General features: G+C 39.8%; 2 protein-coding genes across 9 annotated transcripts in view; both read right to left on the reverse strand.

Moving 5' to 3' along the window:
• Positions 1-35: 35 nt before the first annotated feature.
• Positions 36-1,220, reverse strand: LOC132916436 (uncharacterized). Its single transcript, XM_060976448.1, has 4 exons — positions 1,064-1,220; positions 573-813; positions 357-485; positions 36-277 (listed from the first exon to the last, which is right to left on the reverse strand). Exons 1-4 carry the CDS (start codon positions 1,132-1,134, stop codon positions 161-163), a joined length of 558 nt encoding a protein of 185 aa, XP_060832431.1. The 5' UTR covers positions 1,135-1,220; the 3' UTR covers positions 36-160.
• Positions 1,221-1,783: 563 nt separating this feature from the next.
• Positions 1,784-19,702, reverse strand: part of LOC132916424 (cytohesin-1) — a 58,783-nt gene continuing 40,864 nt past the window's right edge. For 5 of the 8 annotated variants that reach the window (XM_060976420.1, XM_060976423.1, XM_060976424.1 and 2 more), the window contains 5 exons: positions 10,171-10,776; positions 7,957-8,068; positions 6,053-6,283; positions 5,226-5,295; positions 1,784-4,882 (listed from right to left, as the gene is read on the reverse strand). In XM_060976420.1, the coding sequence (XP_060832403.1) occupies positions 4,795-4,882; positions 5,226-5,295; positions 6,053-6,283; positions 7,957-8,068; positions 10,171-10,776 (1,107 nt within the window). In that variant the 3' untranslated portion in view covers positions 1,784-4,794. Of the gene's footprint in view, positions 4,883-5,225; positions 5,296-6,052; positions 6,284-7,956; positions 8,069-10,170; positions 10,777-10,853; positions 11,069-19,702 lie in introns of those variants that run through there. The other 3 variants (XM_060976421.1, XM_060976419.1, XM_060976425.1) reach the window with 2 other exon arrangements.

Genomic DNA, 19,702 nt, shown 5'->3' on the forward strand with positions numbered 1-19,702 from the left:
TACGCAAAAACATAGAAAATAAGTTGATAAAATGATAAAATAGTGGAATTATTTTATTTTTGTTTCACTGGATCATTGTAAATGCTTACTTTATTATAAAATTCTATTAAATCTATAAAAGATGAATTTCCATATATATATATATATATACACAAAAGAATTAAACAATTTCAACTGTAGCACCAACTTTGGTGATGATTTCTTTTATCTTTTCAGCCTCGTCTTTTGGGATATCAGATTTGATTGTGGCTGGTACACTCTCAACAAACTTTTTGGCCTGTATAGAAAAAAAATTATAAATTTTAATGAACTTGATAAGATTTTGTTGTACACAATATACAAGGCAAGAGAGTTACCTGGACAAGATTACAATCTGGTAATATGGCCTTTATTTCTTTTATTAGAGCAATCTTTTGTTTTTCATCAAAAGCAGTAAGTTTAATAGCAAATGCAGTTTGTACTATTTGGGGTTCATCATTTTCTTCCTGAAACAAGACAATTTTTATGCACATATGTATAAATATATAATTTTTCTTAATTTTATGAAATTCTTATAATAGCAGCATATATACTTCTGCGATTGGTGCAGCTTTAACAAAATCACCCATAGGCATTACAGGTGCATCTGGCAAGTTTAATCTTTTTTTAAGTAACTCACTCAATTGAGCTACTTCTATAAGATTTAAGGAAACAATCTGATTAGCAATCATCTCTATTTTTGCATTAGCTGGTTCTTGCTGCGTAGAAACAGACTCAGACACAGAAGTTGTATTAGTTGTAGCAGCTGCTGCAACTTCTGATTGTTGAATAATACTAAAACATAAGAATTAAAATAAAATTAAGAAAGTGTGAACGATCATTTTTTAAAATTACAAAAACTACTATTGTGAAATAGACACATCATTTTTTACAATTCAACTTGTGTCATCATACTGTGTACATTTTAATGTTATTATTCGGACTGTATTTTATATATTAAATAGTGATTTAAAGATACCCAGAAAAGTAAGGTTATGCAATCACGTTTCACTAAATTGCATATTTTCAACATAATAATTCGTACCATTTGTGAAATTGGCGAATTTGATGGATATTCCTTTGACAGCTAAATCGTAACGTATGCATTATATTCATTTTACAGTGGTTTATTAAATTAGAACTTTTTTCACATAAAACAACGAACAATGAGAATAAAAACGTTAAGTATAAACTAGACGAGATAAATGGATCAAACGTTTCACCACGACATCTAGGATCATTTTAGAAAATTTATAACGGCTACACTTACAGTACCATTGATGATAAAAATGTTTTCGTTAGAAAATTGTAAAATAAAAGCCGATTTGTACTAATTCGATAGTTGTATTAAAACGCATTAAAAAATTACTGTTTAAAAAGCTCAGACTTTCAGTTTACTTAATAGTTCGAAAATAAAAAATAGCTTCACTTGATAGTTTCAAAAACGAATATTTATTTATGCAGTCGGGACGTTAATTACTTGTAATTTCACATTATACTGAATCGACAACGTTGCATGGGACAAGGAAATGATATGGGGGGCTAGGTAAACCCTTAACATGGTACACGACAAAGAATTGAATATCGCGTGTAATCTGTGTCTCGTCGGTCACAATACATACGTACATTATATTTTTGATTATTGGACATTAAAAACATTAAAACTGTCGGAAATATATAATCGTATATTTAGTTAAAAAGGTACAAAAAAGACTTTCCAATCTTTAAATTTATTTATTTTAGATAAAGATGGTTGTCTACGAGATTTTTTACGAAATGGAAATATTTATTAATTACGTTTAAATTAATACATATACGATCGTAAATACAGTACACAGATCAGTATGAATACATAACAATTATCGAGTGAAAATAATATACAACGAAATATACAATTCTGTACTGTAAAATACAGTTTTCTTTATACAATTCTTAGATTGAATAAATCACTTTACTAATACACAAACTTTATTACTTGAAAGTGTGCTTCATTGTTATCACTTGAATTCTTCATCAAGAAACAAGATTTGTGCTCTCTTATTTTCGAATTCAATCAATCGTTTCAGTTAGAGTATTTTAGACTAAATTATAACTTCACATATTTTTCGGTTTGATTTTTCTTCTCTTTTTAACATTTTATTTCTTATGAAAAAATTTCTTGCAAGTCGTATCGTTGTTCTTTTTAAAATAGGTATTCGAACAATTTTATATCTCTTCATATCGGCGTGTTATTTCAATAACTTGGTGTAGTAGTAAATGTAATTAATCAATCTTCCCCCAAATAAAGTACAAATTATATTACATCAACCTACAAACAATTCTTCAAGGAAACATGATATGAAGGATGTGAACACGTTAAGCAATTCTCCTAAACTAACTTTACACAACTCCTTAACAATGCATGACCAGTTTTTTTTTTTTACATCTATCGTTACTGCAGCATTGCGGAAGGAAGGAATCAGCGACGTTGTTGGATAAATATTACAGACGAATAATGATTAACGTGGTGTCCCTCGAATTGTTTGTATAATGTGGTTGCAGGCAGTTGAAGAAAGGAAAGAAAAAAGAGAAAATAGTCTGTACAAAGATGATTCAAGGACGGGTCGGTAACCACGAATCAATTGTCTGTCCAATAGTCGAATAGAAATAGTGCGTTTCTTCGAAAACTACAATTGGGTACAAATTACTGTCTCGCGGAACAGTTATACATCCTACCATGAGTAGCGTGACGTTAAAAAACTTATATCCTATTAGTCTTGGCCCTATATAATTACTTCTGCGTTTCATTATTTAATGTATGTATAATAAGGCTTCTTCGATGTCTGACTCTCTCGTATGTAGCAAGGAAAAAAAGAGAACATAATTAATCCTGGAGTTCTATTACATACTCCTTGTATATGACGGATTAATTGTTACGACTAGCTTGAACAAGATCTCAAAGGCACCCGCATCTTTGCCTTTCCTTTTTATCTTCTTGTCTTTCCTCTATGTATTGGTACTATTATGATTTAAGCTCGCTAGGTAATCGCTAAGATGGACCTACGTTTAGAAATTGCGACACGAAGACGGATCGGTACGATTTCTTAAACTAGAATCGGAGAACAATAGCGAGTAGTGTAAAATCTGCTTCGGCAACTACTTAATAACAAATAAACATTTGAACATTTGAACATTTGAACATTTGAAATGCGCTATTTCCTGTAAAAAGGGTTCGATAAGTAGAAAGAGCTTGACTAGCGGCAATCGATACACTTTGTAATATAAAAAGGATTGCGGTTATCTACAAAGATCATTATCAAATGTATTCGAAAAATCTATCGTGATATATTTTTCTTTGCCTAAATCATTTAAAAATGAAAAAGCAGGAAGAATAACCTAGACGAATAAGTTATTTTTAACGCATAATAACAAATCTATGAATTTCGTAGATAACGCGGATTCACGCTTCTGTAAATTAAGCTTACATTTCAGTTTTTTGTTGCGAGAATTTAAATACTGTCAGGATGCAGGCTCTTAATTGGATCTTATCAAGTTACTATTTAACTTTCGCGTACTATCATAACTATTATATTGCGATATATATAATGCACAAAGTTACGCGTCTCGTGCGTAATATGTATATTTATATATATGTATATATTTATATTTATATATATATAATTCAAACGAAAAAAAAAAAAAAACGCAAATCGTTCTAGCCTACTGTCACGTAATTGGCTAACATGCCATACTTACAAACTGTACGACAATGTACAGTTTAAGATGATTTCTGGCATATCGAGGAAACGTTTTGAACTAGTCTTATCTATACATTTTTCATTCTTCTCTCAAATAAATACACAACTATCACATTAATGCACGCGTCTTACCAATTCGTTCTCGCGTTTAATGTTCGTTTATAATTGTTTGTAAAGTCTTTGTTCCATTACACTTGCTAATCACCTTCGGTTGGAGGCAAAGAACCTCCGGTTCTTCTTCTTTCTTGCAAAGAACGCGAAGCGGCATTGTCACGCGCGAAGGTTCCGTATAAAATAAATATTTTACGCATATTTGGATTGCTCGAAGTAATATCGAGTTTCGGTAATTCTCTAAAGCTGCCAGAAAATAAGAAAGATTTCACTCTTTCCAAAATTGTCTCTTCTTTGTTCTGGACGAATCTATCATTCCATCGGTCGATAAGCTACACGCGTCATATTCTTCTATCAACTTTTCCAAACATTTCACCGAAGCTTCCCTCAGAACATCTTTTATCTATCTTTTTGCGAATTCTACGAAAAGAAAAAGTAGTCTTTTCGCGTCTAATTTGAACTTGTCCAGCACCGTCGACGAGATCGTTGGATGTGTATACGATTTACTACCTTCAAAGTTGCTACAATTTTCAACGTCTCTCCCTCTCTCTCTCCTCGTTCGTCTTTTAGGGAAACGTTTCGTGTCTATCGTCAAAGTCTGTTTAAATAATACACATCTAGGCCCCTAAAACGCAGCATAAATTCTTATACAAAACATAATGTCGAACGATCTTCAATCAATAGCATCGTCTTCCCCTTCCTTTCGTATTTGTCTGTGTGTCTTGCGTGCCGCTTGAACTACGTTGACGAACACTCATCAACAGGTGAAGCGAACATCTGTATGTCTTCTGCTAAATCAGCGCAGTCGGATGGACCCCCGTACAGATTAGTTTGATTGTGTTTCACGATCCTGATAGGGACGTAGGTTCGTGAATAGACAGTCTTGTGTCTCGCCAGGCTTCTCCAGAAGCTGTGTCCATGGTAAAGTTTAACTCTTCGAATGTACATTTGTCTTTTGTGCCTTCTTTTTCCTGGCTGCAAGCATGTCGTAGAAGGGATTGTGCGATATGCTTTGCCTAGAATTAAACGTTAAAATTACGATTATAAAAGCGAATTTGGATTGCATTACGAGCGAAAGAAACGTCTTAGATGATAGTAGAAATATTTGAATTTATTAAATCACTGATAAAATTAATTGCGATATTTGTGTAAAAGATGTTTGTGCTTAAAATCTTTTAATAACAGAAAAGAAAAAGAATCGTGTTACAAACCCTCGACCATTAAAAGCGTAAATTATATAAGCTCAAACCGTCCACAATTTTCAGTAAAAGATTCACGGAAGCGTTAAATAAGCAGCACTAACCTCAGTCAGAAATGGTAGTCTTCTTTGAATTATTCACAGAATGAATAACAACTTACCGCACGCATTTGATCCATTCTTCTTTCTCTTCGTCCGTGGCCGCAGACATTCTGTACACGGTGTGTTTGCCTTTAAAGAGCAAAGAACAACAGTTACAATTCCGGTGTAATTACTGCGAGCACGACGACGTGCTATGAAAAAAAAAGGGCTGCGTTAAATGGCAATGCAACACGCATAGAATTCGATTGTTTCACACGAGAAAGACGCTTTACCCGACCGGTACTTGAATTCTTTATCCTTCGTGCTCTATTAATTCCCTGCTCTTCCAAGTTTTAATTTAGAGAAGCCAACGTGCGTTTAAGATTACATTTTTTCTCCAAGTTATCATTTTGTTCTTACGCTGAAATTACGCATGAGAAAAGGCAGCGTAATGCTTTTGATACGTAATTTAAAAAAAAAAAAAACAATGTGCATTTGCTAAGCACAATTCTCTTAATGATTCCCACGCGTAGGATAATCATTAATCCATCATAAGAACCAAAGTCACATCAACGCAACGTTTCATTTCTAATTATATTCTTGATCAATTGATTATATCGAAGTGATAATTCGTACCGTAATACTGCGTTTACAACTTGCGACTTTCACGCGTTATTTCACTTCTTCTTCCTCGACAGATTGACTTCGTTCGGATAAGCGAAATTGCTTAAATTCAGGTAACTTGACCCAGCCGATCAAAGTTTCAACAATCTACGATTGTTAAAAGTGTCCAAGTATAGCGCAGGCTCGGGTAATTAAACGCGCTGGCAGCCGTAATCGAGTGGATTGGGTGGTAGGTCACGGCACCGATCAATTAAGGCTTTCATCTAGGATCCTCGGTTAGTACCTTCGACAACTTTTCCCTCGCTGTCCGTCTTACACGCTTTGATGAACTCGGAGCCGGCGGCGTATAGCTCGAAGCAATGCGGCTTGTGCCGATCCTGCACCTCTCTGACCTGAATGTTTTCCAGCGGAATGATGCCTCGTGGCTCCTTGTCGGTCGTGTACTCGAAGTAATAAAGACAGTTGTCGTTTAATATGAACCATCGTCTCTTCCAGCTCTTGTAGCGTCCGCCTGAAACAACCACCAACGATTTAAAAGCTAACGATCGATGCACAACTATAATTGCGTTATTTACCTGCTGTCTCCGTCAGGGCAGCAGAGGGACAAAGCGATACGATATAAGAAAAGTACAGACACTTTGACGGGTTTTTCGTCTCGTTGTCGTCGGGGAATGCTTCCGGACCAACGATTCCCAAACGTATTTCCCATTTCTCGTTCTTCCTTAAATCTTGCATGAACGTAATACGCGTAATTACGAGGCAGGGAACGTCCGTCAATTTGTAAATTCTATTTTTGCGTTTCGGCGCGACTGAACATAGAATGCCAACAGTCACGCGTCGTATCTCGAATCACCGCCAGTATCTTTGGAATGCTTGGCCATAATGGTGAAAATATTCGAGTCGCCCGACCGAGGCTTTCGACCTCTGTGGCCGGACAGTTTGGGAAACGCTGTTCCAGGATGTTCTCACTCGTCCCTGTAACCCTTTGCAGCGACAACGTTATCGTCTCATCTGATTTCGATTGTACACGGAGAGTGGGCTGTTCTCGATCGCGAATCGATCGTTTGATCATGGCTGGTTATTAACGATCGATTCCTTGTACGGATGCATCGAGCGAGTATTTTTGTCCGTCCCGTAGGCCTTTGAATACCCGCATACATCGTGGAAACCATCCGGATCGCTTTACGCGCCATGGGTGGCGTGTACTAGTGGAACTACGTTGGCAATAGAGAGCGCGTTAGCACGGACAACGATCTTGGGAATTTCGAGGGTTTAACAGTTTAGATCGATATAAAATATTCACCATGTAGATTAATATGAAATAATAACGAAAATTTTTAAGACAGGATAGTTACGTACAATGTGAAATGTAAGAAGTATTCTCAGTGGATCAGAGGTTCGTTAAGTCCTGCACCTGTGATTACTTTGCAACAAGAAACGTATCTTTTACGACATCGATCGATACGGATCATTACTTTACTTGTATTTACTTTACTTTACTGTGTCGAAAGCTACAAGCTCTACGTGAACAAAAAAGCAGACAAGTCTACTTAACCCTCCATAGGTAAACGTATTTTTCATACCTCGTAAGCAAACTGATGCAGGCTTTAAGAAAATCTAAGAAACATCTTCAGTCTATGTTATCAATCTATGGAATATCGTACGCTAAGCCAAATGTACGAAACTTTGTGGATCGCTAATTCAATTTACTTACAGAGGGTTGCCTAAAGAAAAGGAACAAGTTACTTCCACTATACACAGCCTCTTTTAACATTCCTCGATTTTTAGAATCACTTTCCGTTTTAGGCGAAAATTACTATTTTACTATTTACGCAATCTTCTCTCGATTACTCTTCTCTACTTGTATACCGGAGAAAAAGCTTTCTCCCTGTTGCAAAGAAAGATCGATGGAAAATTTGTTAAAAAAAAAAAATCCGCCGCTGTAAAGGGTTAACATCCTCATGCACTCGTAACATTCCCCGGAAGAAAGGGGGTCGCATGCAAGCCGGGATACATTCGCAACGTTATTCGATCAACAATGGCTCGAGCAGCGTTCTTTCTTCGTCTTTCTCTCAGCCACGCAAAAGACGTTTTCTCGTTTCAATTCATACCGGGTCAAGAGGAGAAGGGAAACGTCAGAAGGGTCAAAAGTCGAATTGCACGTTACACAGTTTACGAAAGAATTACCTTGCTTCCAGAGCCAGCCTTCCTTGTCAGGGTTGAAGAACGTGTGCATCAGATCGTTCCCGTCATCTTCTGGTATCTTGAACGGTTCCGTCTTTATACTTTCGTATAAGCTCTGCAAAAGTAACGTATTGCTTTTAAAAAAAAACCTATACGATCTTTGCGAGTAAATCATTAGAGCGTTCGAAATCAAGAAATATGATTTCATATCTCTCATTGCTGTTTCGAAACTCGGATAATTTGGTACGATGGAATCGCTTGTCTCGACGGTACGCAACAAGCAAGATATTAGAGGAAATTCGAGTTTCCATGAGCCAAACGTGTCGTTAGTGGAAATTCCAGTTTTCCTAAACGTCTCTCGCAGCCGTAAGAAAACACTTACTGCAAAGATTATACAAAAAGGATTCGACGTTGTAATATTATAAATACAAATCGATTTACTCCAGACGATGCAAATACCAAAAGAGACTATCTCGCAGAGAAGAGAAAAGGAAGCTACTGGTTTCATTTTTTACAAAACTTTAACCATTATCCACTTTAACCATTATCGCCGAAGCATAAATGAGAACTATAACGTTTATTCTCCGTTTATAAGGCACGAAAGAAGATCAACGATGTACTAGACAGGGGTAGTATCGGCATTCCATTCTGCTCGTCGAAGACGATACATAAAATCGATGATATCCTGCAACTGGTAAATCTATGCTTACATAAGAGCAGCTGCATACGATCGCCAGTCTAGAATCATTTTCGATCCGGCAACGCGTCGATTAGACGAGGTGAGACGAGGTGAAACGCAGCGCGCCACTTTGCATAAATCTACCATTAAGAAATCACCGCAACGGACTTCCCCGTTAGTCAGTAGGTTCATTCTAATAACTGCGATCCGCCGGTTGTGAGGCGACTTGTAAAGCGCGCCAATTGCTTTATATCCTGGCCATGGATCACGCGGATGGAAACACGCGTGCATCACGATATAACACGAACGAAAGGTCGGCCACTGCACGCGAATGACGTACGTCCTTTGTTGCACACGCTATTGCGTTATTTATCGTGTTTGTTAAGACCCACTTGCCTCCTTCTCCACCGATCCTTGGCTCGTTTATTCAATTTAAAATTTTTGTACCAGTTAGTCATAACATTTAGTGCCAAACGTGCGATATCCATTGCAATATAAATCGATTAAATCCTAGTCGCGTGGAATTTGGATTATCGAACGCGCGTAGATACTCCGAGCGGACGACCAAATCGATCGGTCAAGCAAGAATCTACGCGTGACGCAATCGTTTGCCAGGAATTTACCAGAAATTTCTGATTAATACGCTTACGTCATCGGAAACGGGAACGGGAATAAACGCAGAATGTTTCAATAACTCGGTTAAACCGCAAACAATATCGTAAAGATTGCTTCCTCATCGATAGAATGGATTAAAGTCAGCCGAACCAATATACAAGTCTCATCTGGAAACACGATCCAACTCGATATTCCCAACGATATTCTAATGGCACGTGCAGCAATCGTACGGTTCGATTTTAGAAAAACGACAAATTGGAATTTCATAGCGCCCTATCTTTGAATTACGTCAAACGTGCTCCGATTATTATCGATGATTTAGTACGGCGATCTAATTTCGACGTGTGTATCGCCTCTATCTATTTCCGGTGATAGAGCTCCACCTAATCATTACGGTTGCCCACACGTAATAAAGTCGTTGCACCAACAGCGCTGCCCTAATTGCAGGAAATCTTTCGTGTATGTTTTCGCGGCACGGCTTGCGGAACAAGGAGAATTTGCATTTTTCCTAAAGCACGAATACCGGGCGAAAATTGTAACGCGAAACGTGAAACTGCGAGTCCAGGTGGGAACGAGATTAAATCTCGAACCACATACGCGAAAAGTAAAGCGAACCAAGATCGAATTAACCTTCGGAACTTTTACAATTTCATCGTCGCTCGAGGTTCGTACAATTACGCTGTAACGAACAACGAGGAGAAATAATGGAGCTTCCTAGAAAATGTCCAAAAATGTCCTGTCGACAGTCGGTAAATTATCGTTAAACGTAGATCGTATGACTTTATTTATCGTCGTACGAGCGAAAAGATCTGGCTGCAATCTGATGTTCTAGGCTAGCTATACACGATTCGAGGAACGGTTCCCATAGAGAGACAAATGACACAGGAAGCGCAGATAAAGCGAGAGCGAGGTTTTGCACTTACAACAAGGAGTTCGCGAGGCAGGTCGCCGCCATTGTTGATGCCACGGTTCATGGAAATGAACTGTTCCACGCTGGGCTTATCCTTGACGCTTGGATTGTGCAGCGACGTGTTCAACATAATGATGGCGAAGCTGAGCACGTAACAGGTGTCCGTGTTCGTGAATATGTTCGGGTTCAGCTGGCAGTACCTTTGCGCGAAACATTCCATCATCCGGTCGATCTTCTGCGCCTCACCGGGTAATCTGAACGACCAGAGAAACTGTCGAAGAGCTTGTACCAGGATCAGGTCTGTGAAATCGTGCAGTTCGACGAACGCTCGCAACACCCTCTCGTTGAAGTCGTGTCGTTCGCCGAGGTAGTCGCCGATCGCGGTTTTGTTCAGGCCCTCGCCCTTGTAAAGGAACTGGGCGACGTCCTCGGGCGTCGGGGCCAGCAGATTGTGCTCGATCAGGTACTCGATTCCCTTCTTAGGGTCCATGTTGAACTTCTTACGGCCGATCGACGTCTGTTTCGCCTTGTTCGACGGCTTGGTCTCGTCGGCCGCGAGACCGCCGCCCTCCATCGCTTCCATCTCGGCCACCACTTCGCCCAGCTCATCTTTCAGTTGCTGCAACAGAAACGGACGGGTCAGCGAAACGTGCACGACAACGGCTTCCTCGTTCTCGCGAACGAATCTCCGCTCACGCTTCCATCTACCCTTCGATCGTCCTCTTCGTCCCGAATCGAACGATCGGTGTAACGCGATTTGCCAGGGGGAAGGTTCGATTCGAACGTGCCGTTTCGAGGTTCTAAGGTTGCTTCGCCGATCGAAGATCTAACCTGTCTCCGCTTTCATTTGATTAATGTTGCGTGTAATGCCAGGTAGATCGAGTATCGCGCGAATTAGTCGACACGACGAGCGAAACATTTGCTCGGCGAAGCTTTTCCTGTGGATGTCGAGGATATAGGGATGAATGAAGTTTGGAAGTAACTCAATCTGCTGGGACAGATTGCCCGGAAACGAAAGATCCCGATGAACCTGGTACATATGTACATCGTGTAGAAAAGTTGCAAAGGAGGTCAAGAAATCCGATAGAATCGAACGTTTCTGTACTTACGCAACAGCGACTTACAGTTACAGTTACTTTCTTCGTGTATCTTTACTTACAGCGATACTTTTAACGTCAAATTTCAACGACGATTTGTTCCACCATTACTCGAAGCTCTTTCAAACGATCGGCCGTTTAACCGCATTGCGGCAAATAGTGATATTTTTAAGATTTTAAGCGTTAAGATTCGATGCGAGAAACACCGAAGGATTTCGTAGAATCGACCAAGTTTCTACGGTTCTAAGTTCGTTCTTGCCTGATGCTCCTTCGATTTTTTGCTCCTTACTACTTTTATCCTCCTGCTTCACTTTCGTCCCTTTATAAAAATCATCGCCACGGACGCACCCCATGTTTAAAGGAAGTCCTTCATCCGACGTGTTCTCGTCTTTCCGATTTGGATAAGCAAAGAACTTTCCTAGGGTGAATACCGGGAGGGAAGCGTCACGAGTGTCACACCGGTGTCTGTCTCTCCCACGTAGCGCTCGAGCTACCGTCTACGGTTTTATCATTACGGAATTAATCACAAATAAGACGCTGAGTTTCGCGTTTCAAGGTTTAAGACTGAAATTGCAGGAAATATCAGTTTCCCTGATCTCGTTATGTAGGATTTACTATCGTTTCGCTATCTTCTGTACAATTTCGAAGAAGGAGAGGATGCGAATATCGCAGGAGAAACATAACAAGTACATTTTTGTTGATTTTCTGCTTTCAGATGTCGCACGACACAATCGTGCAACGTTCTTTTTCTAGGTTTGTACACGCGAAGCAGTTCACCAGCGATCGCACGTACCAGTACGCGGACTTCCTGCAGAGTGTCTGACTCTACCAGTCGTTTGCAATTTCCTTCTGCGGTATTTCCCGCTGTACGCGCCGGATTTGGAGGACATGCCGCGGATTCCGCTGTCCTTTTTTGTTTCCTTCTTCGAGCTGCTAAACTACGTCGCAATCATCGAAAGTGCTCGACCGACCAAGTAGCAGTCTTGCTTATTGTTAGTTAGATACGTTCGTATCGTTGCGAAAGAAGCGAAAAATCGTTCGACCGTTGCACCGTAATTGGCTCGACTTTATCGACTTTTATCGACGAATACGTTACAAAACAGTTTAACTTTCGAAAGAATACAAGATCGATCGAATGTGTTACGAGAACTTGCTCCCCTTTTCCCATTTTCTTTCCCGACCGACATTTGAATTGGATTGAAATACGTGTCAACTTTTCCTACTTAATTACCCATCGAACACGATGCAACGACCTTCCGTGGTAGAAAATAATTCCACGCCGAAGCTGCAGCGTTGTCGGAAAATCACAATTACGAAAATCAAGGCGAAACACAATCTCTTGTAACGTTGAACAAAAAGGAGGAAAAAGAGAAGAAGCCGCGATGTGTGTACGTAGTATGACAATGGAACGAGCGTACATTTTCATTCGTCGAGGTGAACAAGAGAAAAAATTGAAACGAGAAACGTTGGAATAATATTTCCACGGTGTCGTACGCGAACGCGTGTCTCACGGTTATGTTTTGACCCGGCCGTCTCCCAGAATGCACCACCTCCGACCTTAATCCGGGATCAGACACTTCCGGAAAAACGCAGTCACGTCTCCTAATTACGACATCGTGTTGTGGAAACTTCGAAATCTGTCGGTTCGGTTTCATTTATCCACCCAGAAGCTCTTTTATCTTTGCGAATTTTGCCTACCCATTCAATGCCTGTCTTTTTAGGATGATCATCTTTGCCCGGTATATTTTGTATCCTTGAATATGACAAGTTTCTCGATAAAGATAAAAATGAGATATTATTTTAATTGCAAATAATTGATCAGACTTTCGAATATATTTTCAAGCTGAATATTCGTATTTCGATAAGTATAAGCGGACACGAAATCTTACAATCTCATGGCAATTTCCATGCGAGATTCGTTAAGAGAAATGAAATAGATGAGTTCTTTGTAGATCAAAATAGGTTTTAAATGAAGACATTAGCGTGATTGAGCGAGCGCGTCTTGGAAAATGGCTTGAGGCGTCACGATCTTGCCAAGTATCTTCTCAACTGCATCAAAATTTAATATCGTCGTAATAGGATGAGTCACGAATGCCGACCAATTATGAATACGTTCGAAAAGCGAGATTTTTACGACGAGCGAAGTTCACGTATAAATCTTTAGTTTGAAGTTTCAAATTACTCCTAATTACTCGTGCAACTGATCAGCGCGGTATAGAAATTCTATCTGAGAAGATCGCGCGTAGAAAATATTAATATAAAATCCTGAATGCAATTTTCCCGCGAAATATTCTATTCATTGAATTCTTACTCGCGGTACGCTCACCCCTTGTAAGTTTTTAATTAACAACAGACTCGAACGAGTAACAATCCCGGGGATTTTATTAAACAAGCGATTCTCCTTTTGCTCTCGCGTCCGCGGATTCATTTCGCTCAAACAATGAGCATCTCTGACAGCCATCGAGAACGAATCTTCCGGTTTTTCCGTTTTGAAAGAACCGTGAAACTTTTCGAAAAAGCATGATTTTTTTTTTATAAAAAAAGAAGACGGAGAAATAAAGGGGAAGAAAAAGTTGCCCTTTCGTACGGCAGAAAGATAAATTCTGCTTAATTACCGACAAAAGGATATCCGGCCTAATTAATGTTCGGGGTCGGCTTTCTTTCTCGCGAGAACCGCGCGATATTTCTCGAATGCTTAAGCGAGGAAATTATTCAACGATCTCGCTCTCTGCCCTCCTCCATTGAATTGTTAACCCGATTTCCAGAAATTGTCAAACTAATTGAGCGCGAATCTTTATTCGCGGAGCCATGAAAATTCCTCTTTCTTCTTTTTTTTTTCCGCGATAACTTTCGATTCACGATCGTGAAACGATCAACCGAAAGGAATTCTGCGATATTGTCTTCCGTTCTGCCGGTAATTGCGTGCTAAGGTATAACAAGCCGTCTGTTGGTTTTAATTGTGCGTGTTTATAATATAATGTATTACTTAATAAGGTGGGTGCATCGAACTGGGGAATTAACTTTTTCCGTTAGCCGGCGCTTGAAACGTCTGGTTATCGCTGTGTAATTTTGCTAAGAGAAAGTAACTCGTTGAGCAAGTTATTTGGTGTGATATGTGCACAGAAGAGGAAACGAGGATTGCTTTTTTACAAACGCTAATCGGATTTTTGAGTGCTTCGAAAGATCTTATCTTAATACTTTCGACCACATTGTAAGGAATTTTCCAAAGTGATAGGATCGTCGCTCCTGATATAGTAAAAAAGGTTTTAGAGCAGACGATTGATAGAGAGACACGATGACTCAAGCCAAAAACACGAATAAAGGTTTAGAAAACGTTACTAAACTTGATGACTAAGAAAGAATTCTTCGCTCGAAAATATCCTACGATATTTCATGACGTATTTTCACTGTCTATCGCAAAGACTATACGCATATAATACGCAAAATGTCTGTTGAACAGACGTCTGTTTAGACTCTATTTCTTCAGTTGTGTTTATAAAACTACGATTTCATGCGAATATCATCAGACTATTAAATAATACAAAAATAGTATAGTTGCTTATACAAACGTATCGATTTCTGCTTACTGAAATCATTTCGACGTAAATATACTGTATATAGAGGCATCCATTTTAATATCAAATATTAGTCGCAAATATGATAAATCCGAAATATGAAACAATAAATTGAGTAATAACGGAGGAAAACAACGGGCGCGCTGTTTGCTCGGAATAATAGAAACGGGGGAAAGAGAATTCGTCGGGGATCAAAACCCGGGGTCGGAGTAAATTTTCCACTTCCTTTCAGCCAGCTCGTCCAAAAGCTGTTTATCGAGGCCCTACGCCCAAGGAAGTACAGTTTATTTTTAACCGGATACATTCACGACGCGTTCCACGCGTTTACGAGCGCGTCAACGTCCGTTTTGTCGCGGGACACTTGTCAATGAAAGCCTGACATCGAAATTTCGTTAGCAGAGAAATGATACAACGGAAGCTTGTTTGTGCTTATAAAATATGAAGCAGACGCTTCGAATAATTCAGTGGTCACGTCTCTAGACAAATATCGAGAATTAAACGAAAAGAAGAAATATTGCGATGGAATTAGAGAAGAAAAATATTCTTGAAAGTTTTTTCGGATTTGTTCGGTGGAACGTTACTCGTGCACCGTTGAGGCTTACGTAAATCGAATGTAACACAATGGATAATATGAGTTGCTGAGAAAAGCTACTAATGTTGGGAAAAATGAAGAAGAGACGACGTTACGCGACGAATGTCGAATGCAATGGAGTTAACGGAAGACCCTGAAGAGCAAACGGCTTCGGATGGGTATAATTATTTACCTGATATCCTTAGAGATCTTCGACCTTTGTCGCGATGCAATCGGGTCAGACTCGATACCTATGTTTAGAAAACAGCAAACGCGTTTCGACAGGCTCAAATAGATCTCTAAGAAGACAGTGCAGTTTCGTCGCGAAGGATTTAATTGAACGCGTTATTAAACATCGCAACAAAACAGGTCTGGTCTAAGCTCGAGCTATTGAATTTTTCTCCCGGAGGAATCATAATAGTTAGACTTTTAAATAACCAGGTAATGTACGAAAATTAACCAAAGAAACATACAATTGTCCCGTCTGAATAGATAATCTTTCATTTACCATAAGCAGTCTCTATTAATTCTGTATAAAAGTCTTACATACGTGTCGCGTGTTACGACGACCTAAATGATATTATACTACTTTAATCACGACTACATTCGCCCTTATCAATTACAATCGACCAATTCACACAATTCTCCCGTAATATAATCCTGCATCGAAACAATGATTCCAATATTTTTCACAGAGTTGTTCATCGTGTAGACGTGGAAGCTGATCAAAGAAAGCAGAAAAATGTATGAAAAGGAGAAGGAAACGCGAGAGACTCTCGCGTTGAAAAGAGCGAGGGACAATCGGTCGCTTTCCGGTAGACTGTAGAGCGTTCGATATCCATCCTCTCTGTCTCGACGAAGATTAAACCTTGGTCGGTTTGGTCGCGAAATGACGAGTGAAGAGTATCGAAGGCTTTGTCGGGAATAGAAGGATGGAAGAAAAAATCGATGGATACGTGCAAACGACGCGGTGGTTCGCGCGATATCCTGGCGATCTTCGCCAGTGTCGCCCTGGAAAACGACGCGAACACGCGATCGTAAAATATTTATTCTGCCCGTCGAGGAAAACGATACAAACGGGCGTAATGCGTTTCACGTTCGAATATTCCGAGTAGTTACATCGTTTGTTCAACTGCTATTTTATTTTACTTTATTTTGCTCTTTTTTTTTCACTGATTTTTAACACGAAAACAAATCATCAATTTTTTGTAGCAAGTATTTATTCATTTTTCTTTTTGACAAAAAGTTTAGAGTAATTTACATAATCCGTTTTTTAACCTGTTTTTATCCGTTCATTCGCGTTTGATCGTAATGTATATCTCACGAATGTTTTCAACCTTTTATCACCGCCGTGATTTCATATATTATTATATTCAAAATTTCGAATCGATCAATTGGAAACGACATTTACACGGTCCACGATGTCAAGGATTGACATGTACTAGTTCATCGTTTTAATATTTAGCCGATAGAACAAGCTCGACATCAATTATTCCTTGAAACGTCGCATCTCGTAAACTATAACATCCTATGTTCGTTGTTCGTTAATGTCCACGATGGCTATACGCGACTTACAATTTCACAACAAACGTAATCTAAAGCGTTAACGTAATTATAGCCGCGTAGCTCGCAGACTTATTGCATTAACATCATCGCTAATTATATCGAGCAGGAAAATAAAACGCGCCATGTTATTTTGTGTCGATCCCGTCATTCGAAGCGTTAGACATTAGACAAATTTGATGAGAGGGAGAAAACCTAGGAAGAAACATTTGTTTGAGCGCGAAAGGTAACTGTGCAAAGGTGAACAGCAGGAGTTGTGTACACGATACACCCTCCTGGAGGCAGCCAGCCCTCGGTAATATCGAAAAGAGGTGGGAAGAGGTCGGAGACGTTGTCCTGAGTACACCGACCGTATTAAGCGCGTTTTACGCCGCTCTACTTGTTATTCAGGTTCCACGATCGGCAGTTCGTTCGCGGGGAAAAAGAAATTTCACCGCCTCGCTCCGAGGCATATCATTTATTTTTACCACGACCACTTTGAAGAAACTAAAAATACGACTATCACTGAAACCACCCGGTAAATTGACCCTTTTTTCGGAAGTTATTGGTTAACTCGGATCAAGTTTAAAAACATTTAAACAAAAAAAAAAAAAGAAGAAAAAAATAAAAAAAAGAAGAAATTTTGTAGATGTTAGATCGTTCTAGATAAATTTGATTATCTAAAAAACATGCTATGATTCTAAATAAAGGATATATCATCTACGTTTACCCGGAGGGCGTTGTATAGCTAAGTCACCCTTGTGATGTTTACTGGCGGTAAAGATACCCTCAAGCTGATCTATCTTCATGGTAGGCTTTAACTATACCGAAGGGTTAATAAAGGTACGTAAGGATTACAGACAGAAAAACAAGTATTTCGAATCTTAAATTTTTGACTAGAAAACATCTGTCGCGCAAAAAGCGTACATCGCGTAATGGTAAATTTCCATTTAAAAAATTGTCCGGAAATAATTCTTTCGTTAAATTTCCTGCTGTTACTTACAACCACCATAGTTCACGATAGTTCCAAAAATGACTGCCGTAACTACTATTGGTGAAGGGTGAAAATAAATAAAGTAACGATGAATATCGAGGTGTATCAGGGACTTAAAGCGCGAAAACATTGAGGTAGAAACGCGACCGGCTGCCTCGGTCGTTAAGCCATTGCTACGTCTGCGGAAGGTGTGGCCCTTTTCCTATAGATAGGCTGATCGGAGGGGCGATAATGTCCCAGAGGGAAGGTAGAAGAACTTCACCCTCCGTATACAGAGACCAGCCCTTTTGACTTGGCCTGAAATTTCTGCAACGCCACACCAAACTAATCGTATTTCCAACTGTCTTCGTGCTCGTTCTTAACGCCAGCTCTTTTTTCCCTCGGTTCACCGTTCTAGATTTAGACGAATTAAGCTAACTTTTCCTTTTCTTGGAGAATAAGAATCGCGACGTAAGAGTTAATTAGTAGCAATAACATTTCTATTTCGCCTAACGTCTTCACTTCACACGAATAGTGTTTTTTTAATTGCTTCGTATTACAGAAGCACAATCTTCTAATTACTCTGCAACATCAATAGTAATTATGGGTGATTTTCGATTTAACAGAAAATTTATTCGACGAGCTGCAAATCGTCGATAGAAAAAGAAAGGACACGCCGTTACAAAGAATTTTTCTTTTTCCACAAGTAAACTGATCGTTTAAGGGAGTTTTCCAAAACAAACATTTCGTTAACGAAACGAGCAATCGAATTGTTCGTTTAAAGTTCAAGGAAACCCTGTCAACCTCCAATCCTCGATATCAAACGGAAACTTCCCCCAAGACCCATCACACATCTAAAACCCTACTATACAGGACAACCAGCAACCACCCTGTACGACAAACCTTTGACTTGAACAAACGAAAGACAGGCAAACTTTTGCCAAGTTTGTACTCTTGCGCACATCACGTTAAAGAGGCGATCGCGTTACTCCTTGACAACATCGCAAACCTTCAGAGACCCAGTCCACTTCGCCTTCGACCCTCTTGTGAAACGGTTGTTTGAGGGGAAAAAAACGAAGAAATTAGGAGCGAGAAAGAAAAAAGAATATAAGAAGAAGGAGACGAAGAAGAGATTGGTTCGCGTCAGCGACGCAGAACTCTTTGCTCGTGGCAGTATAGCCAGGAAAAAAGGCAGGGAGACCGGAAGTGGGCTCTCGTTGTCTTCGATGGACCTCGTTAACGGACGGTCGCGGCGATATAGCGCGAGTCACGGACAATAACGTTGGTCGTCTGTGCCGGCACAGAGTGGTATTGTCTGTTATGCAGCCGTGTTTCTTTTGTCCGTTCTCGGCTCCGCATCCGGCCACGACGCGGCCCCGTCCTTCCACGCCATCTTCTCGTCGATGCGTGAGAAAACATGCCTGACTCTCTCTCGCGGTGTCTGTCTTATACACCGAGCGCAGACCAGACGCGAAAATGCCAACCGTCTGCAGCTTCGATGCTTCTGTGCCGGTAAAATCGATCGTCCTTCCGATTCGACCTTGAGTAACGCCGACTCAAGGGCGTAAGCGCGCGCGACTCAATGAAGCGGCCACTGGATTCGACGCCGCCATCCGGTGCTGAACGCTCCTCAATGGAGAAATTGTTTCGGGGAATCTAAGTAATTGGCTGTGCGTCTATGTTCAATTTTTGTCGAAGTAGAAGATGGGGGTGTTTGAAAAGAGCGTTTCAGGTTTATGTTCGTAGCTGATATATATTCTAAGTTATCGCTAGTTTGAAATATGAAT

This window comes from Bombus pascuorum, chromosome 2 (assembly GCF_905332965.1).
Source record: "Bombus pascuorum chromosome 2, iyBomPasc1.1, whole genome shotgun sequence".
Classification (NCBI taxonomy): Eukaryota; Metazoa; Arthropoda; class Insecta; order Hymenoptera; family Apidae; genus Bombus; species Bombus pascuorum.